The sequence below is a fragment of the Hemitrygon akajei genome, unplaced genomic scaffold, assembly GCF_048418815.1.
Source record: "Hemitrygon akajei unplaced genomic scaffold, sHemAka1.3 Scf000045, whole genome shotgun sequence".
Lineage (NCBI taxonomy): Eukaryota > Metazoa > Chordata > Chondrichthyes > Myliobatiformes > Dasyatidae > Hemitrygon > Hemitrygon akajei.
In genome coordinates, this window is record NW_027331931.1 from 5,328,610 (window position 1) to 5,354,362 (window position 25,753).

General features: G+C 44.3%; 2 protein-coding genes across 2 annotated transcripts in view; both read right to left on the minus strand.

Moving 5' to 3' along the window:
• Window positions 1–2,919: 2,919 nt before the first annotated feature.
• On the minus strand, window positions 2,920–8,473 carry LOC140720592 (ribonuclease inhibitor-like). The gene is made up of 5 exons (XM_073035425.1): window positions 8,451–8,473; window positions 8,162–8,332; window positions 3,821–3,991; window positions 3,498–3,665; window positions 2,920–3,360 (listed from the first exon to the last, which is right to left on the minus strand). Exons 1-5 carry the CDS (start codon window positions 8,471–8,473, stop codon window positions 3,273–3,275), a joined length of 621 nt encoding a protein of 206 aa, XP_072891526.1. The 3' UTR covers window positions 2,920–3,272.
• Window positions 8,474–15,579: 7,106 nt separating this feature from the next.
• Window positions 15,580–25,753, minus strand: part of LOC140720594 (uncharacterized) — a 28,737-nt gene continuing 18,563 nt past the window's right edge. The window contains exons 3-8 of the mRNA XM_073035426.1: window positions 24,552–24,648; window positions 22,891–23,178; window positions 22,146–22,312; window positions 16,567–16,738; window positions 16,402–16,467; window positions 15,580–15,635 (exon numbers count right to left, since the gene is read on the minus strand). Coding sequence (XP_072891527.1) covers window positions 15,580–15,635; window positions 16,402–16,467; window positions 16,567–16,738; window positions 22,146–22,312; window positions 22,891–23,178; window positions 24,552–24,648 — 846 coding nt within the window. The remainder of the gene's footprint in view (window positions 15,636–16,401; window positions 16,468–16,566; window positions 16,739–22,145; window positions 22,313–22,890; window positions 23,179–24,551; window positions 24,649–25,753) is intronic.

Consider the following 25,753-nt stretch of genomic DNA (forward strand, 5'->3'; position numbering starts at 1 on the left):
TCGTACTCCTTTTCCTCTTAAATCCCTCACCTCCTCCCCAAAACCAACATGTATATGTGTATGAGTGAATATCTGATATATACATTAGCTTATTCAATGACGAAATTGTTGGACTTAAAACATATATACAATGCACAAGGCGATATAAAACACAAATTAAAATGCTGTTATTACAATCAATAACACATTCGATCCCGGGATTGTATCCATGGGCACCACATGTTCCTTCGCCATAGATTCTGCGTGTGACAGTGGCCATTGTAAGTCAGTATCTCACTCCATCCCTGGCGGCCACATTAACCAAGGATTCGCCATTTTAAATCAGCGCGTCCCTCCCTCTCTTGTGCTCACTTCTACCAAAGCCGCCACTCTCTCCCCAGCGGCCATTTCAAGTGAAGCGTCGGACATCCCACCTCTCCCGGAAGTTCCGGGAGGCTCCCGCATATTGATAGCGGCTCCCTGACGCCGCAATTTATATAAAATATCACGGAAATCGTTTTTTTGGGAACGAGAGAGAGAGAGAGAGAGAGAGAGAGAGAGAGAGAGAGAGAGAGAGAGAGAGAGAGAGAGAGAGAGAGAGAGAGAGAGAGAGAGAGAGAGAGAGAGAGAGAGAGAGAGAGAGAGCGAGCCATGGTAGAGTACTGCAAAAACAGAAAATACAAAACGTACTTCACCCCAAACTACACTGAAGTTTACCCCTGCCTAATTAGGGGTCAAAATAATGAGAGTGTTGCTCGCTGCACTGTCTGCAACATTGTGTTTTCTATTGCCCATGGGGGGGGGGGTTAAAATCACTGTTGAGGTGAGTTTAACGGGTGTCATTCGTTCATTAGCATAGCTAACGTTATTTAAACTAGCTGGCTGGCCGCTAAGGAGCTGCTCTATTGCAGACATCCCACCTCTCCCGGGAGTTCCGGGAGTCTCCCGCAAATTGATGGTGTCTGTTTCCCTGAAATGAGATTTTACAGGATGGGATTAATTGAAGTCAACCTGCCCTTCACTCCTTCTCTGCCGCTCACTTTATCCAAGGCGTCGCTCCCTCCTTGGTCCCGTTTCAACCCGGCCGAGCGGGGTCTCCTTCCGTCACCACATCTCTCCCTCCTTGGTCCCGTTTCAACCCGGCCGAACGGGGTCTCCTTCAGTCACCACATCTCTCCCTCCTTGGTCCCGTTTCAACCCGGCCGAGCGGGGTCTCCTTCCGTCACCACATCTCTCCCTCCTTGGTCCCGGTTCAACCCGGCCGATCGGGGTCTCCTTCAGTCACCACATCTCTCCCTCCTTGGTCCCGTTTCAACCCGGCCGAGCGGGGTCTCCTTCAGTCACCACATCTCTCCCTCCTTGGTCCCGTTTCAACCCGGCCGATCGGGGTCTCCTTCAGTCACCACATCTCTCCCTCCTTGGTCCCGTTTCAACCCGGCCGAACGGGGTCTCCTCAGTCACCACATTTCTCCCTTTTTCCCAACAAAATTAACGATGCTGACGGCCGTATTCAATCGCAGTCTCATCCCCTCCCTTCCCGGCACCCACTTTAAACAAGATATCACTAACCCTATACTGCCCCGTCAGAGAGTTTAAGCGAAGCAGCGGCCATTTTATGTCAGAGCAATAGGTCATTTTACATCGCCCCATTACCCCCTCTCTCTTCTCAATGTGCCACTGACTGCATTTCAGCCACTTTACCCGGTGCGTCAATCCCGCTCTGTTGACTGTCCATTACTCTCTCGCTGTCGGCCATTGTAACAAAGGTTTCAGAGACTATTTCAGATCTGGCTGCCACTCCCTCTGATTTGTCACCTCCTGGCGTCCATTTTCTCTCAGTGCATCCCTCCCTTCCTCCCTGGAAACCATTTTCAAAGCGCGCGTCACCTCTTCCCTATAGACAATGTTATATTGGCGCGTCACTCTCTCCCTGGTATTAATTTTATTTTCTGGTTTTAATCCAGAATCCGATATTTAATCAGCACATAACTTTCCCCGCCCCCCCGTGATAATTTTCAGTCAGTGCAAAATCCCCACCCTATCGGTTCATTTTAACTCTGCCTCTCTCTCCCACTCTCTTGTCAGTGTATCACTCCCTCCCTGTCGGCCATCAGAAACAAGGTGACCACGGCCATCTTAATTCGGCCCATCGCCCCCTCCCTGGCGCCCATTGTCACTCAGCCCATCACTTTCTCACCGGAGACCATTTTCAGTCAACCTTTCACTCCCTCCCTAGTGACCATTCTAAATCCTTCTGTGGTTCCCTCCCTATTCATTTTTTTCAAACAGGAGCCCCTCGCAGGACGGACACACTCGACCACCCTCCACTCGATAAGGAGACCGGGAACCGTACCCTGCATAACTTCCTGTGTGTTATGTGGACACCGGGAACCGGGTGCAATGAATCACCCGGCGTTGGGACATGGAAACCATAAACCTCTCTCGCACGCACCCACCCCTCCCCCCATCTTCAGGAAGGCGCGGCGAAGGTCCTTCCGTCCGATCGTATCCACCGTCTCCGCCAGGAGATGAGCATCGTCAGTGTTACAAAGCCGTCAACATCCACACCACCCTCGACTTTCCGTGTAACTAATAAACCCACCGGCGTTCCCATCAGATTTCGTTAACCCCGCTCCGAGTTCTGTCAAATACAGAAATCAAGCGTCCCCGCCAATTTCCAGGATCCCATTCCCTTTGGCAATGAACTGAAAGGAGTCCCATTGGGAGGTAGATGGTGTGAGTGAATGGGAAGGGTCAGATCCCACTGGGAGATCGGACGACAGGAGTGATTGGGAAGGGGTGCAGACGGTGGGGGTAAATGGGAAGGGGCGGGGCACACTGGCAGGCAAACAGTGGGAGTGAATGGGAAGGGGTGGGGTCTATTGGAAGTTTGGACGACGCAAACGAATGGGTAGCGGTGCGTCCCGTTAGGAATGTGGATAGTTGAAGTGAATGGGAAGGGGTGGTGTCATTGGGAGTGCGGATGGTGGGAATGAATGGGAAAGAATGGCATTTGATTGAGATCACGGTCACGTGGGAAGACTCGAATCCGCATATTCGGAGGAAGCTGCGCCACTGGACAACAGGCGGAAATACGTCACTACGAGAACGCTTCCGATGTCAATGAACTCAAGACTGGAGCCGGTTCCGTTAAATCCGTTGGGAATTACCCGGGCGCGCGGCCATTAAATGTGAGCGGGGAGTTAAAGTGGAAGGGAGAGTTAAAGCGGAGGGCGGGGAATCGGCCAGATTATCCCCATCCCGCGGGTGGGGATGTTCACACATTCAGATGTTCACAGATCCACTCTCAGTTCGGGTCTGGGTTCCTGCAGAGATCTTAGTTCCTTCCTCCCGGTCTCACTGAAAAGATTCTCCACAAGCCTGAAACAGATGACACGACAGTGTCAGTAACCGGGGACTGGTGTTAATGTTTCAAAAACACTCACAGACAAATATCACCAGAAAACCCGCGGATCCGCTGATATTTTATCACATTGAACATTAAAGCAAACATTTACCAGATCCACTCCAGACTCGGGAGGGTCAGTATGAGCCGGCGGAGAGCGGGGACAGATCGGTCTGTCAGCGAGTTTGATTCCAGGATCAGCCACGTCAGTGATCGGTTTGTACTGAGAGCGGAGGCGAGATCCTCGGCACCAGAATCTGTGAGACCGACATTCATCAGCCTGGAGATGAGAGAGAGTGAGGGTGAAGGACACAGAGAGACAGGAGACAGTACAAATCCCCAGTGTTTATCAGTAACACAATTACTGATCACATTAATGTTCAGTGTCAGAAATCCAGTGACTGTAAACACAATCTCCCACAGTCTGGTACTTACCACAGTTCCTGTATTTTACACTCCGGGGTCCTCAGAGCCTCAGACACCAGTTTCACTCCTGAATCTCCCAGTTTATTATAACTCAGGTCCAGCTCCGTCAGAGATGGGTTTGTACTGAGAGCGGAGGCGAGATCCTCGGCACCAGAATCTGTCAGACCGACATTGTCCAGCCTGCAGATGAGAGAGAGTGAGGGTGAAGGACACAGAGAGACAGGGTACGGTACACATCCCGAGTGTTTATCAGTAACACAATTAATGATTATTTTCTTCAGCACAACTGCGCAAGTCGGCCAGTGAGAACAGCGAGAAGAGTTTAAAAGGAAGACAGATTTACAGAGCGAGCGTCAGAGGAGCGGGAGACAGAGTAGGAAGGCTTTGGCTCAACAGGGCTTCGGCGATAAAGGGTCGAGGCGAGGTAGGTTATCTGTTTACAATACAGACAGAGAGTATGTGTGTGAGGCTGGTTTTCTGTGCTCGGTGTCAGATGTGGGAGATCCTGGAGACTCCCAGCCTCCTGGACGGCAACATCTGCACCCGGTGTGTCGAGCTGCAGCTCCTTAGGGACCGAGTTAGGGAACTGGAGATGCAGCTCGATGATCTTCGTCTGGTCAGGGAGAGGGAGGAGGTGATAGAGAGGAGTTACAGGCAGGTGGTCACACCGGGGTCACGGGAGACTGAAGAAATGGGTCACAGTCAGGAGAGGGAAGGGCAAGAAGCAGGTAATAGTGAGTACCCCAGTGGCTGTACCCCTTGTCAATAAGTACTCTTGTTCGGGTACTGCTGGAGGGGGGTTGCCTACGGGGGTGATGAAGCAACTGTGCCCGTCCCTCTGGCACAGTGTCTGGCCCTGTGGCTCAGAAGGGTAGGGAAAGGAAGAGGAAGGCAGTAGTGATAGGGGGCTCTATAGTTTGGGGGTCAGAAAGGAGATTCTTTGAATGCAGGAAAGAAACGCACATGGTAGTTTGCCTCCTAGGTGCCAGGGTACGGGATGTTTCAGATGTCCTACAGTGGGAGGGAGAACAGCCAGAGGTCATGGTACATATTGGTACCAATGACATAGTAGGAAAATGGAAGAGGTCCTGAAAGAGTACAGAAGTAAGTTGAGAGGCAGGACCGCAAAGGTGGTAATCTCGGTATTAATGCCTGTGCCACGTGGCAATGAGAATAGAAATAGGATGAGGTTGAGGATAAACGTGTGGCTGAGGGATTGTAGCAGGAGGCAGGGATTCAGATTTCTGGATCTTTGGGACCTCTTTTGGAGCAGGTGTGAACTTGAATCCCAGGGCGACCAATATCTGGCGGGCATGTTTGCTGAGGCCACTGGGGAGAATTTAAACTAGAAGTGCTGGGTGGGGGCGAAATGATGTGATGGAGGAAAGGTAGGTTGGCTCACAAATAGAGAAAATTTGGAGACAGTGCGAAAAAGAGGATAGGCAGGTGATAGAGAAGGGACGCGCTCAGACCGATGGTTTGAGATGTGTCTATTTTAATTTAAGGAGTATGATGAATAAAACGTATTACGAACAAAGCATATGAGCCTAGGAGAATGGATCAGCACTTGGAGATATGATGTTGTGGCCATTACAGAAACTTGGATGGTGCAGGGGCAGGAATGGTAACTTCAAGTGGCAGGTTTTAGATGTTTCAGGAAGGACATGGAGTATCTGTGGGTGGAAGTTAGTAACAGGAAGGGTTCGATAACTCTACTGGGTGTTTTGGAGAGACCACCCAACAGTAACAGGGACATCGAGGAGCAGATAGGGAGACAGTTTCTGGAAGGAAGTAATAATAACAGGTTTGTTGAAGTGTGAGATTTTAATTTCCCAAATATTGATTGGCATCTCCCTAGAGTGAGGGAATCAGATGGGGTGGAGTTTGTTAGGTGTGTTTAGGAGGGTTTCTTGACACAATATGTAGATAAACCTACAAGAGGAGAGACTGTAGTTGATCTGGTATTGGGAACTGAACTTGCCCAGGTGTCAGTTCTGTCAGTGGATGAGCATTTTGGAGATAGTGATCACAATTCTATCTCTTTTACCATTGCATTAGAGAGGGATAGGAATAGGCAAGTTAGGGAAACCTTTAATTGGAGTAAGGAGAACTATGAGGCTATCAGGCTGCAACTTGTATGCATAAATTGGAAACAGATGTTCTCAGGAAAACGTACTGAAGAAATGTAGAAAATGTTCAGGGGATATTTGCATGAGGTTCTGAGTAGGTACTTTCCAATGAGACATGGAAAGGATGGTAGGGTACAAGATCCGTGGTGCACAAAGGCTGTTGTAAATCTAGTCAAGAAGAAAAGAAGAGCTTACAAAAGGTTCAAAAACGAGGTAGTGATATGAATCTGGAAGATTATAAGGCTAGCAGGATGGAGCTTAAGAATGAAATCAGGAGAGCTAGAAGGGGCCATGAGAAGGCCTTGGTGGACAGGATTAAGGAAAATCCCAAAGTATTCTGCAAGTATGTGAAGAGCAAGAGAATAAGATATGAGAGGATAGGACCAAACAAGTGTGACAATGGAAAAATGCGTATGGAACCGGAGGAAATAGAGGAAGTGTTTAATGAATCATTCACTTCAGTATTCGTGACGGAAAAGATCTTGGTGATTGTAGGGATGACTTGCAGTGGACTGCAAAGCTTGAGAGTGTAGATATTAAGAAAGAGGATGTGCTGGAGCTTTTGGAAAACATCAAGTTGGATAAGTCACCGGGAGATGGCGGGACGTACCCCAGGCTACTGTGGGAAGCGGGGGAGGAGATTGCTGAGACTCTGGCTATGATCTTTGCATCATGAGTGAGGACGGGAGAGGTTACGGAGGATTGGAGGGTCGGGGATGTTGTTCCCTTTTTCAAGAAAGGGAGTAGGGATCACCCAGGAAATAATACGCTAGTGAGGCTTACTTCAGTGGTTGGTAATTTGATGGAGAAGATCCTGAGGGGTAGGATTTATGAACATCTGGAGAGGCAAAATATGATTAGGAATAGTCAGCTTGGCTTTGTCAAAGGCAGATCGTGCCTTACGAGCCTGATTGAATTTTTTCAGGATGTGACTAAACACATTGATGAAGAAAGAGCAGTAGATGTAGTGTATATGGATTTCAACAAGGCATTTGATAAGGTACCCCATGCAAGGCTTATTGAGAAAGTTACGAGACATGGAATCCAAGGGGAGATTGCTTTGTGGATCCAGAACTGGCTTGCCCGCAGAAGGCAAATTGTTGTTGTAGGCGGGTCATATTCTGTATGGAGGCCGGTGACCAGAAATGTGCCTCAGGGATCTGTTCTGGGACCCCGAGTCTTTGTGATTTTTATAAATGACTTGGATAAGGAAGTGGAGGGATGGGTTAGTAAATTTCTTGATGACACCAAATTTGGGGGTGTTGTGGAATTGTGGAGGACTGTCAGAGGTTACAGCGGGACATTGATAGAATGCAAAACTGGGCTGTGAAGTGGCAGATGGAGTTCAACCCAGTTAAGTGTGAGGTACTTCACTTTGGTATGTCAAATGTGATGGCAGAATATAGTATTAATGGTAAGACTCTTGGCAGAGTGGTGGATCAGAGTGATCTTGGGGTCCGAGACCATCGGACACTCAAAATTGCTACGCAGGTTGACTCTGTGGTTAAGAAGGCGTATGGTGTATTGGCCTTCATCAATCGTGGAATTGAATTTAGGAGCCAAGAGGTAATGTTGCAGCAATATAGGACGTTGGTCAGACCCTACTTGGAGTACTGTGCTCAGTTCTGGTCGCCTCACTATTAGAAGGACGTGGAAGCCATGGAGAGGGTGCAGAGGAGATTTACAAGGTAGTTGCCTGGATTGGGGAAAATGCCTTAGGAAAATAGGTTGATTAAACCCGGCCTTTTCTCTTGGGGTGACGGAGGATGAGAGGTGACTTGAAAGAGGCGTACAACGTAATGAGAGGCATTGATCATGTGGATAGTCAGAGGATTTTCCCCAGGGCTGAAATGGCTAGCCCAGGATGGCATATTTCTAAGGTGCTTGGAAGCAGCTACAGAGGAGATGTCGGCGGTAAGTTTTCCTTTTACGCAGGGAGTAGTGAGTGCGTGGAATGGACTGTCATCAACGTCGGCGGAGGCGGAACCGATAGGGTTTTTAAGAGACTCCTGGATGGCTACATAGAGCTCAGAAAATAGTGGCCTATGGGTAAAGCCTAGGTAGTTCTAATGTATGGACATTTTCGGCACAGATTTGTGGGCCGAAGGGCCTATATTGTGCTGTATATTTTCTCTGTTTCTTTCTTTCTACTGATCACATTAGTGTTCAGTGTCAGATATCCAGTGACTGTAAACGCAATCTCCCACAGTCAAGTACTTACCCCAGTTTCTGTATTTTACACTCCGGGTTCCTCAGAGCCGCAGACACCAGTTTCACTCCTGAATCTCTCAGTTTATTACCACCCAGGTACAGCTCCGTCAGTGATGGGTTTGTACTGAGAGTGGAGACGAGTTCCTCGGCACCAGAATCTGTGAGACCGACATCCCACAGCCTGGAGATCAGAGAGTGTGAGGGTGAAGGACACGGAGAGACAGGAGACGGTACAAATCCCCAGTGTTTATCAGTAACACAATTACTGATCACATTGATGTTCAGTGTCAGACACCCACTGACTGTAAACACAATCTCCCATAGTCTGGTACTTACACCAGTTTCTGTATTTTACACTCCGGGTTCCTCAGAGCCGCACACACCAGTTTCACTCCTGAATCTCCCACGTCATTCTCCCGAAGTCTAAACACAAACAGACAGATTGATGAACAAAGTGATTCAAACCGTGTGTCTGACGGAATTACTCTCACTCGGATAATTCAGGAAACATTAAACCCTTCAGTAAATCACTGATCGGAGTTCCCATCACTGTCAATGTCCCTCACTGCCCAGCTCCAGTGTATTAACCGAATGTCAGCAATTTAGTCTATCGGTGTGACCCTGTAAACCCCACATATTCTGTCTCATTCCCCGATGGCTAAAAAAGTGTACCTGATATGAAAGGGTCGGAAAGTGCAGGGATGAACGATGGGAGAAACTCCCAGAGTGAGGAAGATTTGTGATTGAGGCAATGTAGATGGAAGACAGTGGAAGAGATCCCACCTAAGGAAAAGGGATAGGAAGACAGATCCTGCAGGAGGAAGGGGCTGGGGATGAGAGATCCCATAGGAGGAAGGGAATGCGGATGAGAAGACCCAGACGAGTATACCGATGGGAAAAGATAATCCAATAAGATGAGATGATCCAGAAATAGATTGCAAGGGAGGGGTGGGTCTGAACTGTGGCCAACAATCAGGAGAGGAGAAGCGCCCATGGGGTCTGTGTATCTGGTAGTGAGCACAGTCACACAGGTGGACATGGTGATAGTCACACACGGGGAACGGCTGGGGAGGACAATCTCACAATGGTATTTCTCTCCTTCTCACTGGGACAGTCTGCTGACGGTCTCTTGTCCCTCACCGGGAAGTGGATGTGAATCTCTGACCCACCTGCTGCAGTCAGTGTCGGTCTGGGTGTCAGTAATAGTGAGAAGGAACATTGTCAATGGACGTGTCACAGGCAGCAAGAAACTCGGCATTCCTGTGATTTACTACCATTAAACCAATGGCCGTTGTTCACTGATCTGCTGAAGTCTCCAAAATCCCTTCACAAAGAACCACAGAACCCTCCCGTCCTTGGGAAATTACTGACCGATCCCAAGATCATTTGTCACAATTCTTCACAATCTGATTTACTACAGTTCAACCCAAATTCCTTTACATTGAAACAACACAATCGAACAGTTTCACAGTTCAGAGTGAGAGATAAATCAAGTTACCTCAACTCCTGGCACTTGTGCAGCACAGGTCCCAGCCGCTGGATTCCTTCACACTGAATCTGGCAGTTCTCCAGGTCGAGTTGTTTTATTGTATCACAGAGTCCGATGACATGAGACAGGACCGCGCAGTCAATTGGGGTCAGTGTCTTTTCACGGAATGAAAGTGATTCCATTGATCCCAGTGCGGCCTGAGCCAGTTCACGATTCTGAGACTCAAACAGGTAATGCAATGTGTTCAGGAGGCTCCTTTTACCAGCTTCACTCTCTGTGTTTCCACTCTGGCGTTTAACCGCCTCCTTCACCCAGTCAATCATCCGGCAGGTTGTTTCATTTGGAAATGGACCCAAAATCTCCTCCAGGCCCCGAGCTGTCATTGGGGAGGAGAGACCAGCAACAAAACGGAGAAATACCTCAAATCGCCCATCTGTCGTGTTGTGGGCTTCAGTGAGGAATTTCAGGATATCCCCGGGATTTGGATTAATGAATTGTGCGACTGCAGCTACAAACTCTTGGATGGTGAGGTGTGGGAATGTGTACACCACGCTCCGGGCAGAATTCTCTTTCTCCAAAAGCTCCATCAGGAACCCGGACAGGAACTGGGAAGGCTGCAGATTGTACTTGATCAAATCTTCATCTGTAAACACAATCTTCTTCTCAGACACTCCTCTGAAGGCCATCTGACCAACCCTGAGTAACACATCACGGGGGCTCTCAATCTCACGGCCATGGTTTTTCAGGATGTTGTAAATATAGTAGGAATACAGTTGAGTGATGGTCTTGGGAACTCGCTGCGGGCCCCTGACTCTTTGTGTGAAGAAGGGGCCCAGTACCAGAGCGAGGATCCAACAGTAGGAGGGATTGTAGCTCATCGTATACAGGATCTCGTTCTCCTTCACGTGTTTGAAAACAGCAGCTGCCACCGTCTGATCTTCAAAATACCTGATGAAATATTCCTTCCGTTCCTCACCAACAAATCCCAAGATTTCAGCCCACACACTGATCTCAGCCTTTTCCAATAAATGTAACGCAGTGGGGCGGGTGGTCAACAGCACTGAACACCCTGGGAGCAGCTTGCCCTGGATTAAACTGTACACAATGTCAGACACCTTGCACTTGAATTCAGGATCTGTGCATGTGGACGGAGGTTCTATGTCTGTCCGACTGTCAGTAAAAACAATTTTGTCATTGAATTCATCCAAACTATCGAATATAAATAGCAATCCCTCTGGGTTCTTCCAGACCTCTCTCAGGGTATTCCCAAAGTAAGGATACTGATCCAGAATCAGTTCTCTCAGGTTTAGTCTGCAGTTAATGAAATTTAAATCCCGGAATTTGAAACTGAAGACAAACTGGAATTGTTGGTATATTTTCCCCGCGGCCCAGTCATAAACAATCTTTTGTACCATTGTTGTTTTCCCGACCCCCGGGACTCCGGCCACTGCTGCCGAAATCCCAGATTTGGATTTACTTCGGGAAGAGCTGCTCTGGAACAACTGATCAGTCCGGACTTTTTCCAGCTTTCTGCGGGGATGTCTCTCTCTCAGTTCTTCATGTTGTCTGCCTCTTGCCAACAGCTCATGTTCCACCAGTGTCCGATCTCGAACAGTAGAAATGACCGTGAGCTCAGCGTATCGATCAACCAGCTGGAAAATCTTCACATTGTCCCTCATCAAGATCGTATTCATTCTCAGTGTTGCAGTTTGTACCCGCAGAGTCTGCCTGTGTTTCTGTTGAACATCTTCCATGGAAACAAAGAACATTGTCAAAAAATTAAATAACTCTACTGACAAAGAACTTTATAACTGCATTTCAACATTCAGTGTTTGAGATTACATGAATTAAATTCATACTTCCATGGATATTAGGACAAAGTAAGATTCTGTTCACAGACACCAGAGTTGACAGTGATGAAAGTCCCAGAAAATATCCAATCCTCATATTCTGACACTAATTACTTGTGAAGGTGAGCATTACCCTGATATTCTATTCCAATCCTTTCTGCACTCCCGTTACAACAACATTTCACTATATTTAAAGCATTGTTTACATCATTAACAGGCAATGTTAATGTTGATCTGGTGTGGAAATATGGAGAGCAGGATACTGCATTTTGGCAAAGCTGCACATTGGGGAGTCACAGGTGTCCACTGCTCTTGCATCAAAACAGTAACAGAATATGCGGGAAGTACTCAAGTCGGGCAGCAACTGGAGAGAATCACAGTGAAGTTTCGGATTGATAACCCATTGGAACGACAAGAATGTAAATGGGTAGTTTTCAGTCTCAGTGATGGAGGAGCGGAGGAAAGATGGAAAGGATTCTCCGTGATTCCTTAAGCGTCTCACTGGTATACATCGTGTGCGTGGAGAGGGTGGTGAATTCTTGGCATCTGCTACTGATCAGTCTGGCAGGTGGAGTGTAGGGCACTGTATTATGCTGCCTCCGCCTATCAGAGTTGACCATGGATGTTGCGTCCCAGCTGTCTAAATACGCAAGCCAGGACACCCTTCCATTGGTTAACATCTTCTCTTATGATAGTGTCTTCCTTTTTATCGGTTATGCTTTCATTTCCGTTCAGTGATGTGTACCCTTTATCTGGATTGCTTATGCTTGTATGGGGTGCTGAATCCTCCTTGCGTTGATGAAAATATATCGTTAGAACTAATTGTGGATTTCAGAGAAGGCAAGATGAGGGAACACAACACACCAGTCCACATAAAGGGATCTGATGTGGAAAGAGTGAGCAATTTCACATTCCTGGCTGTCAATATCTCCGAGTATCTAACCTGGACCCAATATATCGATGCAGCTACAGAGAAGGCACAACAGTGGCTATATTTCATCAGGAGTTTCCAACATCACTCGAATATTTCTACAGGTGTGACTTGCAGAGCATTGTAACTGGCTGCATCACCGTCTGGTTCATGGGGACTACTGTACGGGATCGGAGTAACGTGCACATTCAACGATTCAGGAACAACTTCTCCTCTGCCATCCATTTTCTGAATGGATATTGAACCCAACGATAGTGCCTCACTAAACTCTTTTTTATTCTATTTCTACACAAATTATTTAATTTAATTTCATAGAATCACACAGACATGCATAGCTATATATGCTATATATGGTTTCTTTAGAAATTAGTTCCATTATTTGAATTAACTGTTTTTGCTTTACTGATGCAAGAACAGCTAATTTCCAATCATTCCTGTACAGCTGTGTCAAGGTATCATTCGTTTATTTTGTTTTTCTGATTTGATGCAGTGATTTTTGTCGGTTTCGGTAAATTAGAAAGCGGATTTAAAACTAGACAAAACCATAGTGGGCCTTGTATTCGCTCTGGAAAATGCCTCCATTTACAAAATACAAGCCGTTTGTATTCTGATAACAGTAATTGTTCCTTTGTGGTTGTTAATTGGGTGATTATTGTACGCCAATGCTTCATCAGATGTTGTAGAAATTTCACAAAGACATCTGTCCAAAAATTATTTAACTTTATAGAAGACCAAAACTTTAAGGTAGTTAAGGTAGCCACCTCACGTTGCATTTATCACAGGTGGGATTTATATTAGAAAAAAAATATGCGCTAGATTATCTTTTGACATATACGCCTTGTGCACTACCTTGAACTGAATCAAGGAGTGACGGGCGCAGATAGATGAATTGTTAACTAAACGATAAATTTTATTCCATTGATCAGCTGAAAATGACTCCTGAAGTTCCAATTCCCAAGCACATTTAACCTTATCATTAGACATAATTTGTAAATGTAATATTATCATAATAGTAATTATAATATAATTTATAATATATAAATTTCTACAACATCTAATGAAGCATTGGCATACAATAATCGCCCTATTAACAACCACAAAGGAACAACCACTGTTATCAAAATAAAAGGGGGCATTTTCCAGAGCGAACACAAGGCTGTTTATATATAATAACCATCAATCCTTTCTGAAGTGGTTTAAGCTGAAAAATAGCATCTATCATATTTGATAAATGAACAAATAGATAATTCGGTAACAAATCGTGTAAAAATTTCCTAACTTGTAAATATCTAAAAAATTGTGCATTAGATATATCATAGTTATCCAATAGCTGCGAAAAAGACATTAAACAATTCTTTAAAAACAAATCTAAAAAAGTTTTTATTCCCTTAATTTTCCATGTTAAAAAGACCTTATCCAGAATTGATAGTTTGAAAAAAAACAGTAAAGATGGATATGACTAGAGAGAACAAAGTTTTTTGAACGTTATCAAAAATCATAGGTTTGGACCTACAACCTAATTCACTTGCTGCAATCTTTGGGATCACTCCAAAGGAAGCAAGAAATGTTCCTGTTTCCTCTCAACGTATGATAGCTTTTTCAACTTTATTGGTCAGGAGAGATATTTTGTCGTATTGGAAGGATCCCAATCCATCCACTCTGTTTTTTTTTCTGGCTCTCCTCCATTATGTCATGTTTAAGCTTGGAGAAATTTAGAAGTCGGACGCTTGATGCATCTATTAACTTTGAGCATACCTGGCGACCTTTCATTCAATATTTCCATATGCTCTAATTTTCTTTTTGTACTTTCTTAGGTAACTTTTTTCCTTCTCTGCGAAGTTTCACATTTGACCAGAAAGATTTTTCCTTTCTTTGGTAATTATATCCTCAAAATGAACTGCCCAATCCTCTTTTTTTTTTGTTTGTTTGTTTTAGGTTAGTTTAGTGGTTTCTTTTTTCTTTCTCAATGATGGAAATTTGAGTCTTTTTTTATGAATTGTTAAGTGGAGCTACGGTTCCTTTTTTATATTCACTTAATATTATCCTATACATGATTTTGACAGTGTATATTCCTTTCTTTATTTGTACTTTTACTAAATATGCATTTGATATAACTTCTCTGATTTGTATCTATCCTTATATTTTTTAAATTAATAAAACAAAATTGAAAATGAAAAATTTCACAAAGATTGGGTGCATCTTACATATATTAGAAAATTATCTTAAACAGGCGAGGAACAGAATCAAATGCTTTTTGATAGGCTATATAATATTGAAAGTTTTCTGCTTTCCCAGGTATTGCTATAGAATTACATAATCTTTTATCAGTTGTTCCTTAAATCCGTTCATACCCAAGTTGTATTCTTACCACTCTTCTGTATGTCTTTTGTGGGCATCTAAGTGAGCGGTAATTAGTTCCGAGATGCACGATGTTACAATTTTATATATAAAATTGTCTTATTATTAAGAAGCAAATAATAACATAGTAGGTGACCATTTAGTAGTCTTAGAAATGCAGAATTAAATCTGTCCTTGAGGCTGGTGGTACATACCTTCAGCCTTTTATATCTTCTGCCCCATGGGAATATGAAAGGGGGAATGTTTGTGGTGGGTTAGGGATCAGCAGCGAGGCTTTGGGCGCGGCAAGTAGCGTCTTGCTAACATGATTGAATTCTTCCAGGAGGGGACAAAGGTGATGGATGAAGTTACACATGGATATTGTCTGCTTGGATATTATTTGGGTGTTTGACAAGATCCCACATGGGAGGCTCATAGAGAAAATTATCATGCTTGAGAATACTGATACCCATCCTGGCTGGCGAGGATCCACACTGGGAGAAATTTCTTTCGCTGGCGGGTGGTGAATCTGAGAAATTATTGTCATTGACAGCTGAGGAAAACAAGCAGTTGAGTATATTTAGAATGCAGGTTGATATGTTCCTGATTAGGAAGAGTGTCAACATTTACTGTGATAATGGGGTAGAGAGGAATTGAAGAGCAAATTTACTGAGCCGATTGGCTTAATTCTGCTCCTGGATCTTATGGTTTTAGGGAGCATCTGGAGTATTGTATTCACTTCTGATTGTCCAGCTCTTGCAAGGATTGGAGAGGGTGAAGAATAGGTTCATCAGGGTGTTGCCTTGATTCGGTGGCATGTGCTACAAGTAGAGCTTTGATAAACTTGGGTTGTTTACCCTGCTGGTAGAAAAGAGATCTGAAAGAAGTGTGTAAGATTAAGAGATAAGAGTTTATGTGCACAGCCAGCAATTTGTTTTTTTTTTACATATGGCTGGTGTCTAGTACCAGAGGGCATTTGCTTAAGGTGAGATGGGGTAAATTTACAGCACGTGGGGAGTTTTTCACATGGTAGTGGGTGCCTGTAATTTATTGCCTTGGTCATGTTTGAGGCAAATATGATATAGATTCTCCTAGATATACACATGAAATGTGCAGTAAATGCGGGGATATGGTCAATAATATAAAAGAGGATACCAAAATATTTTTAAGAGTAAAAAAAAGTGAGAGAGTCAACATTGGACTGCTGAAAAATGATGTTGTAGATGTAGTAATGGGTGAAAAGGAAATGTCAGACATCTTTGGAAGTCACTAGCAGAATTACAAAATGTAAAGGACATCCATGAACAGTTTTGAGTGCAGCTGCTATTACGAGGGAGAAGGTGGTTCCGTATCTGAAAGGTCGAAGATAGGAAAGTCACCTGGACTGGGTCATAGAGTGTATCAGGAGCCTGCCTGGGGTGTGTGGGCAGTCCCAGAGCGGGAGGACCTGGAGTGAAGGTTCCAGCAGAACCAACAGCTGGATTAGTAGAAAAATACATTGCAGAATATTCAGGCTGCAACGAGAGATTCTCTGAATTGTAACCTGAACAGAGATCAGTGAATTAATGGTGAATTTTGATTTCCAGGTTCTACCAAGTCGCTGTCACTGAGATCTGGTTTGAACTTTGCATTTCATCACTCACCGTTCAGTTGAGGGGGTATTTCAGATAACCCTTGGGCGATGATCATGTATTTCTGAGGATCGGGACCTGTTTAAATAAAAAAAAATGTCCATGAAAACAGAACTAAAATAATTAAAACTGTTTATTTCAATGTGCCCTTGTGTTCAATGCGTGGTTTTAACATACCGAGTTCCTGTATTTCCCTCAGTATTCTGTCCAACTTGGGTAACTCAGTCCTCCATGTCACAAAGGATTCCCACATCGCCCTCCGGGCCCGGGAGCCTTTGCCCATCACCAAACTGAGGAAGAGTCTGGAACTCTCTGTCCGGTTTCCCTTCTCTGTCAGTTCAGTGATTTTCTATAAAAGGGAAACAGTGTATTTATTGTGGAGCAGCCAGACAGACATGGGGAATGTGCAGGAAAGTATCTGTTCATGGCCCCGGTAGCTTCAGAACAGATGCAGTCACTGGGCTGCTGCCTCATCCTCCCTGGGTTCAGTCATTAACAGAGAAACAGTAACTGAAGGAAATTCTAAATCAATAGTGTGTAAGAATAAGGATTCACTGACACCCTGTAACTTGATTAATTTACTTGTCCATCAATGTGCAACATTACATCAATAAGATATGACAACATGAGCGGAAAAGAGGGGAAAGCAAGAGAGCAAAAACTGGATGGTGGGCATCACTGAATCGTGGCTGAAAGAAGATCATATTCCGGAGCTTAAATCCAAGTATAAATATTGAATCGAAGGACAGGCAGGTAGGTGAAAGTATTGCGTTGACTCCGTTGTCATTAAAAATGAAACGTCCTGAGAAAGAGGTGATATCGGATTGGACGATATAGATGTTAAAAAACTGTATAGGTAAAATGACCCTGATGGAAATTATATACAGGCCTGTTTACAGTAGCCAGGATGTGAGCTACAAATTGCAACGGGAGAGAGAAGAGGCATGTAAGAATGTGAATGATAAAATTATCCTGGGGCAATTTGAATATGCAGGTAGCTTTGGAAAATCAGGTCGGTGCTGAATCCTGAGTCAGGGAAATTGTAGAATGCCTATGAGATGGCTTTTGAGAGAAGCTTATGATTGAGCCCACTATAGGAAAGGCGGATCTAGTTCTGTGTTGTGTATTGCACAGGATTTGATCAGGAAGCTCAAGGTAAATAAACCGTTAAGAGGCAGTGATCATAAAATAAAGGAACTCGCACTGCAGTTTGAGAGGGAGAAGGTAAAGTTAGATGTATCAGTGTTTCAGTGGAATAAAGGAAGTACAGAGGTATGAGAGAGGAGCTGGGCAAAAAAGTAAATTCGAAAATGACACTAACAGGGTCAATAGCAGAGCAGGGATGGCCGATTTTTCTCGGAGCCAATTCAGAAGGCGCAGGACAAATGATCACAAACATGCAGAATTATTCTAAAGGGAGGATGATCAACCGTGGCTGACGAGGTAGTCAAAGCAGCACAAAAGCAAAGGAGAGGGCACAGAATATTACAAAATATAATAGAAAGCTGGAGAGCTGGGATGTTTTTACAAACCAACAGAAGGCAATGAAAATGCTGTAATTAGAGAAAATATGAAATATGAAGGTAGGATAGCGAATAACGTAAAATAGCTTAACTAAAGGTCCGTATGATATATGAAGAGTGAAATAGAGGAAAGTGGATATTGGGGCACTGGAAAATGACAGTAGAGAGGCACTGTCAGGGGACAAGGAAATGGCGGAATTTATTAGTACGTATTTTGCGTCAGCATTCACTGTAAAAAAAACACTAGAACGTGCCAGATACTTGAGAATGTCAAGCGGCAGAAGTGAATGTATTTGTAATTATTACTGAGAAGGCGCTCGGGAAACTGCATGTTCTGAAGATAGATAAGTTCAGACCAATCGCACCCGATTGCTTCTGAAAGAGGAGTCCGATAAAGATTGTGGAGATATTAGTAATAATCGCTCAAGATATCACTAGAGTTTGGAATGGTTCCGGAGGACCGACCATTTTAAATTAGAGGCCAGTTAGTCTGATCAGCGTTTGGGAAGATGCCAGCAGTGATAATGGATGATGTTTTCGGGGTATTTGGACGCACATGATTAAAAAAAAGACCAAAATCCATGGAATGGAATCTTGCCTGACGGAACTGTTGGAACTTTTTGAGAGAATAGCATGCTGGGTCGACAACGGAGCCAGTGCAACTTGTTCACTTGGACTTCCCGAGGACCTTTGACTAGGTGCCCCACATGACGCCATTTAACAAGACAAGGGCCGACAGTAGGACAAGAAATACACTAACATGGATAGAGGATCCATGTTATTCTCCAGACAGAATTTGTCTAACTGTCAAGAAGCACAAAATGGGAACAAATAGGACTTTTTTCTTGTTGGATGTTGGTGACCGGAGGTGTTTTGCAGTGGTTGGTTTTGGGACAGTTTCTTTTTCCGTTCTGTCAATGATTTTAAGGTTTTATGGCCCAGATTGCGCGCATTACGAAGATATGGGGAGTGCGAACAAGCGTTGAGGAAGCAGGGATTTCGCGGGAGGACTTACGCCGATGAAAAAATTGACAAATCAGTGGCAATTGGAATATACTATAGGGAGGTACATGGCTATACACTTTGGCAGAAATAATGAAGTCGTACACTATTTTTTAGAGTTGTAAAGAGTCTCAGGAGTCTTAGCGCAGGATTCCGTGCAGTTTGCGTCGGTGTTAGGAAAGGCAAAAACAAATGTTAGCATTAATTTCGAGAGGAGTAGAATATAAGAACAAGCACTAGCTAGACCACACTTGCATATTGTGAGCGGCTTTAGTTTCCTGATGAGAGAAAATATGTGATGGCATTGTGGAAATTCCAGAGATGAATCAAAACTAACAGAAGCAGTGATATTAAACCTGATTTTGATGGGAATGGATCCTGGATGCACTTGTACTGGCTGGAGTGTGGAAGGATGAGGGGAAATCTAATTGTAACCTGTGGAATATCGAAAGGCATTGAGAGGATGTGGAGATCCTCTCAATTTTCACTGACAGCTGCGGAGACCAGGTCACTGGGTATATTTAAAACAGAGGTTGGTACCTTCTTGATTAATCAGGTCAGCAAAGTTCACTGGGAGAAGGCAGGAGAATGGAGTTGAGAGGGATAGTAAATCACCCATGATCTAATGGCGGAACAGAATCGATGGGCCTAATAGCCTATTTGTGTTCTTATGCCTTATGGTCTTATGATGTGTAAAAACAACAGAACATTAAGGGATGTCATTGCGGCCGTCTTATAATGGAGATGGTCACTGCCTGGCACTCATGCTGTAAAATGGTGATCACTTCCTGTATGTAGGCTGGGGCTCCCTCATTAACTGAGGAATTATGAGTTAAACTTTGAATAGCCTTCAAGCAACATACACCTATGATGGAATTAAGGTAATCGAGGATGTAATTGAAGATGGATGTGCTCAGGACATTACTCTGAGAAATAAGAGCAATGATGTCCTGGGTTAGAATGATTGCTCTCCCAGAACAGTTACCAGTAGGGAACTGGAAAGGTTCTCATAACATGAATAATGGACAATAAATATGGAATAAATCAACATAATTCCCTGATGGTCCACTGCACTGTAAAATAATCCCTCAGTTTCACTGCTACCATGTCTGAGGAGTTACAGTTTTGAAAGAGATTTAAAGTTTTACCAGTAAAGCAGTAGTCTTCAAATGATGAATTTATAGATGAGTATACATATTTACAGATTACTCCTCTTGCCTTTGGATAATGCCTGTCTAAATAATTACATTTAGCGCCAATGAGAACAGAGTTATTCACGGGTGTAACACACTTGATTTTCTAATACCACTCATGGCTGAATAGGTCAGATCTAGGACAAGACAATCACTGTTTGCGAGCTCCAAGGAGAGTGACCTGAAATGGTGTGTCCCTGTCTCTCATTAGTCAGATATTCAGCAAGTTAGCAGATTTCTTTTTCGTTTTTTCCCTTCCCTTTCAGGACAACCTGTTGATTTTTGGGATCATGAGATATCAGCTAGTCAGCAGATCTATTTTATGTTTAGTGCTTTTTTCCCGTTTAGATCAAACTATTGATTTTTGTGGTCATGAGATAATCAGCTTTGTGCGTGATCTTTCACGTCTAACCAATCTTAAAGAATTTCGAGGAAGTTACCAGGAAAGTCGATGAAGGGAAGGTTGTGAATATTGTTTACATGGACTTTAGCACGGTATTTGACAAGGTCCAGTATAGTAGGTTAGTCAAGGAGATTCAGTTGCTCAGCATCCTAGATAATGTAGTAAACTGGATAGACAATAACTTTTTTGAAGAATCCGGAGTGTCACTATAGACTGTTGCATTTCTGATTGGCGCCTGTAGCTCGTGCAGTGTCACGGGGATCGGCGCTGTGCCTGTTGTTGTTTGTCATCTATATCATTGATCTGGATGAAATTATGGCTAACAGCATCAGCAAATTTGCTGATGACTCCAACATTGGGAAGGTGCAGTGGACAAAGAGGAAGACTACAAGAGCTTACAGTGAGATCTAGACCAACCGGAGAATGGGTTTAAAAGGGACCGATGCAATTTAATGCAGACAGGTGCAAGATGTAGCACTTCGGATTGACCAAGCAGGGTAGATCTTACACAGCGACCGGAAGAACAAAGTGTTCTGGGAATACAGGTCCATAAGCCATTGGAAGTGGCGACAAATGTTGATAGGCTCTGAAAGAAATTTTCTTTGAGCATTGACCTTCAGAAATGAGAATATCGTATACAGTAGATGGGTTACGATGGTGTGTAAGATGTTGTTGAGGCCTAATTTGAATATTATGTGCAGTTTCGCTCAACTATCTACGGGACAGATGGAAATAAGTTTGAAAGAGTACAGAAAAACATTACAAGGATGTTGCCAGGACTGGAAGACCTAAGTTATAAGAAAAGAGTCAACGGGTCAGGACTTTATTCATTGGAACATGAAAGATTGAGCGGAGATTTGATAGAAGTGTACACAATTACATGGGGTATAGATAGGATAAGTGCAAGCAGGAATTTTGTACTGAGGTAAAGAGGTACTACAACAACAGTTTATCAGTAAAGGGTGAATGGTGAAATGTTCAAGGGGTACAAAGGTGAAACTTGTTCACTCAGAGGGTGCTAAGTGTGTGAAACTAGCTAGCAGCGCAAGTAGTACAAGCGGTTAAGAAATGTCTGGATAGTTCCATTAATGATAAGGGTATAAAGCGCCATGGCCCGGGAATAGGTAGTTTAAGTAGACCGGCATGGAATAGATGGTCCAAAAGGCCTGTTTCAAGGCCGATGACAAGTCAGCCACACATTGTTTGGAAACTCATGGAGTCAAGACCGGATGTGGTTAGCAGTTTTCCCTCCGTCAAGTACGGCAGTGAAGCCGGTTGTCCCAATTTATAATCTGACAGTTTGATATTCATCCTGGACTAATGAGATGAGATGAAACTGCCCGACGGTTCAGACAAAGTTTGAAAAGAGTTTCAGACTGAATGCCTGTTGGAAGTCCAGACATGCAGCCACTGCTCTTGTTTCACACTGATCAATAAAGCAGGTGTGAGAGGAAAAGGTGACACTGAACCTGTAGTTCCCAGTGCTCCCCACCTTAACAGCTGAAAGCAGATCTGCGAGAGACAAGTCAGAGATCAAAGTCTCCATTCCCATGTAGAACTCGTAGAACGTGAAGGAGATTAATTTTGGTCACCATACACTATACAGTTCGGTGACAATACACACACTACACTCACCTCATTTTCTTCTCTACTGAAATGTCCCTCCTTTGTCAACATCCAACCGAGTCTTTCAACCTTTTCTTCAATTGCTTGTTTGAGTCTGTCCCTATAGAACTTTGTCAGTTGGTACAGTCGATATTCTTCCCCCTGTGCCAGGAGGTCAGAGATTGTAAACTCTGACTCTGTGAATATAAAAAGGAAAATGTAGGCTTGAACTCAGATATCGCTCGTCTCCATTGATCTCACCCAACTCAACAAAAACAAAAAAAACATGACTTGAACCTGCTCACAGACACAGAAATGGATTAATTCCCCATCTCCAACACTGGCCTTAAAACCGAACCAACAATGTCCTAGGGATTAGGTTAATAGAAGGACCACATTTAATGCAAACCAGTCCATCCCCCATCCCACCCACTGACCTATTTCAATTTTGGATGGGCAATCAATGTTGGGACTGTCGGTAATATTCACTTCCCAGAGATACTCTCTCCATCCTGGCGAATACATTTCCCTTGATTCACATCCTGGAAATACTCTCCTCATCTGGATAGCTGCGTTTCCTCCAATACACATCCTGGAAATCGTCAGAGCAGGTAGTACATTTCCTGCAGTGGAGTAACAGCTGCCGCTACACCACATGTACTAGACCCACACTTCCCCCCCCCCCCCCTCATCTGATCAACCGTCCAAAAAGGCTTCAACTTTACCCTCCTTCCTGCCACATTCTGAGAACCCATCACCCTCATATACCACTCACCCGCTCCTTGTTGGGGACTTGACAATTCCATGTTTAATTTGCTTCCGAGCTGACAGGCGGTCGCCTCACTTGTGCTGGTTCCAGGGTCCTGATCAGTGTCTCTGACGTCACTGTCTCTGGGCTGAATTTGCTCCTCCTCCTCTGCGGCCGGACCGCATTCCATTCGGACATTGCTCTCAATCTGACCCTGCTTTGGTACCTTGCTTCTGGTGTCCCGATCATCTTCCCTCGATGATCCGCCTGGTAAAATCCTCTTCAGTCTTATCGCTGCTCGTTTCAATTCTCCAACTGAAATAAGTGATGAATTGCAGGTTATACGAGTATGATTTAGATCTGAGCAAAACTGATTCAGACTGCAATGGAGCCGAGACTCTGGCTGACCAGATCTGGAGTGGAACTGTGCTGGTGAATGTGAACCGTACGTCCTGCCAGGTGACCATCCCAATAAGCCGGTGACTGGACACATTCACTCCCAGTAAAATAACAGGATAGACACAGTAATACTGATCACTGAATTCACAGCAGTTGAACACACGGATGACCACGGGATCTTAATGCAACGGTTTCCGGTGATACTGGGAAATATCACCGGGATTATCTTCCACAAGCTAAAATCTCCCTGAGTCACTTGCTGTCCAGTAGACTGCGTCACACACAGACCAGCTACAGGTTTACACATGGTCCAGTCAGCTGGATCACACATTCCCCAATTGCTTTGTCACACGATATCCAGTCCCTTTGGTCACAGACTGACCATTCCCTTGAAACGCACAGCGTCCGGTACCCTGCGTCACATGCTGACCATTACCTTGATATCTATTCTGACCGCTCCCGTGGTTCCCTTCTTATACCCCGCCTGATGATCGTCATGTAACAACTATGCAAGTCATTGGCAAAGTCTCCTTTAGAGAGCTTTGCATGTAGTTGCAGTTGCTAATCTATAGGATGGAGCTGATCAAACTGGAAAGTGTGTAGTGAAGAATGACCACTACGGTACAGGACTAGGGTGTTGTTCTTTGTGTTATATGTTTCGGCTGGGACAGTTTGGCCTGAAGCATGGGAGCTTGAAGGGTGACCTTACACACACACACATATAGTAATCAGTGGTGCAGATAGGATAGATGGTCACAGTCTTTTTCCAGGGCATAGGGGAGTCTGAGACTTGAGGGCAGAGATTTAAAAGGGACCAAAGGGGCATTTTTTCCACGTGGTGGCTGGTGGATATAAATTACCTGCATCCAGAGGAGGCCGCAAACACAAATATAATTGCAAAATTGAGAGCATGCGGGAAGGAAAATGGATGGAATAATTTTACAAGGGAAATTTTGGAAAAGCTGCAGGAAAACGGGGCAAGCTCAGACATTTAGATCAGCATGAATTTGATGGGCAGAAGGACCCGTTTCCAGGCTGTAACATCTTTTTTATTCCACCTGGAATCACAGATTTGAGCACAATCATATTTTTATAGGTGACAGAGTCATTTGGAAATGCGCTAGAACTGTTAGTTTGATCAATTACTGAAGGTGGCTTTACCCGTGGGATAAATGACACTGCTCGATGAAACATTTCTATGCCCTGTTAACATCTGTGTCAGTTTCTTCATCTGAACTACTGTGTACAAACGCGACACAAGTTTAATTCAAAGATCCCTGTGATCATACCTTTGTCCATTCTGATTCTGACTGACGATTGTTGATCGTCGTCGTCTTGTTTACACTTTGGTCCTGGTGCAGGACAGCTCCACCCGCTGGTGATGTTCTAAATTACAGAACAAGCAGACAGTGATTCAGAGAGAGCAGGGTTACTTTGCAGATATGACAGTATTTCCATCCCCTGCATCAGAGAAGCAGTTGGCTTGGGGACCAAACATTCCCGCTTAATAATAACTTCCACACCATGTCTGTATGTCTGTCCGCTGATACCTGGCGCATCTACTGACAGACTCACAGAGCAATAGAGTTCAAATTCAGAGTGTTTAGCCTAACGAGACAATGCCAACCACAGTGCCCACTGAGATGGTCTCAATTTCCTGTCATGGTCCCATTTCCCTTCTGGCCTTTTCACTCCATCTACACATCCCAGCTGCTTTTTGAATTATGCGAATGCGCCTGCCTCATCCACTTCCTCTGGCTGTTTCCTCCACATAATCTCCAACATCTGCATGAATCCGTTGCTGCTCGTGTTGGTTTAGTAATCTCTTTACCACCCACTGTCCATTTAGATCCCCTGTAGCTACGATAATCTTCTCTGCGAACAGCAACTACTAATGTTGTGCATTCTTCGAACTTACCAGTCATGTAAGCCTTGTGCAACCGCATCCAAATCATTGCTATAAAATACCGAATATCAAAGGTCCCTTGCGGCACACCACTAATTACTCACCTCCATTCAAACTTCAACCAGCACTCTTTGCTTGCTACCTTGAAGCTAATTTTGAAAACATCCAACTTGCTCTTTCTTGACAGCATGGGACCTAATCACCTAGGCCAAGCTGTCCTGTGACACCTTGTCAAATGCTTTGCTGAAGACCCATGCACAGCATCCATGGGAAAATAACTTTGAATTTCTACCTCTGCTAAATGTCACGTTCACAGGTTCTGAAAATGTAATTAGCAGAAAAGTACTTGATGAGGCCAAGGTATGTAAATGAAAACTATTGGTTGCGCTTTGCTACTGAGAACTGAATAAAATGCAGTGTTGGGACATTTTGCTTTTAAAAAGGTCTGTTCTCAGCAGAGGCCTACGCGACGATATATTCGAGGGTAAGTATATCATTGCAGATTGCAATAGCCAGAAGAATCAATGACATGTTGCTGCAGTTCATGATAATTCGACATTTCTACAATCACTGCAGGAGACGCAC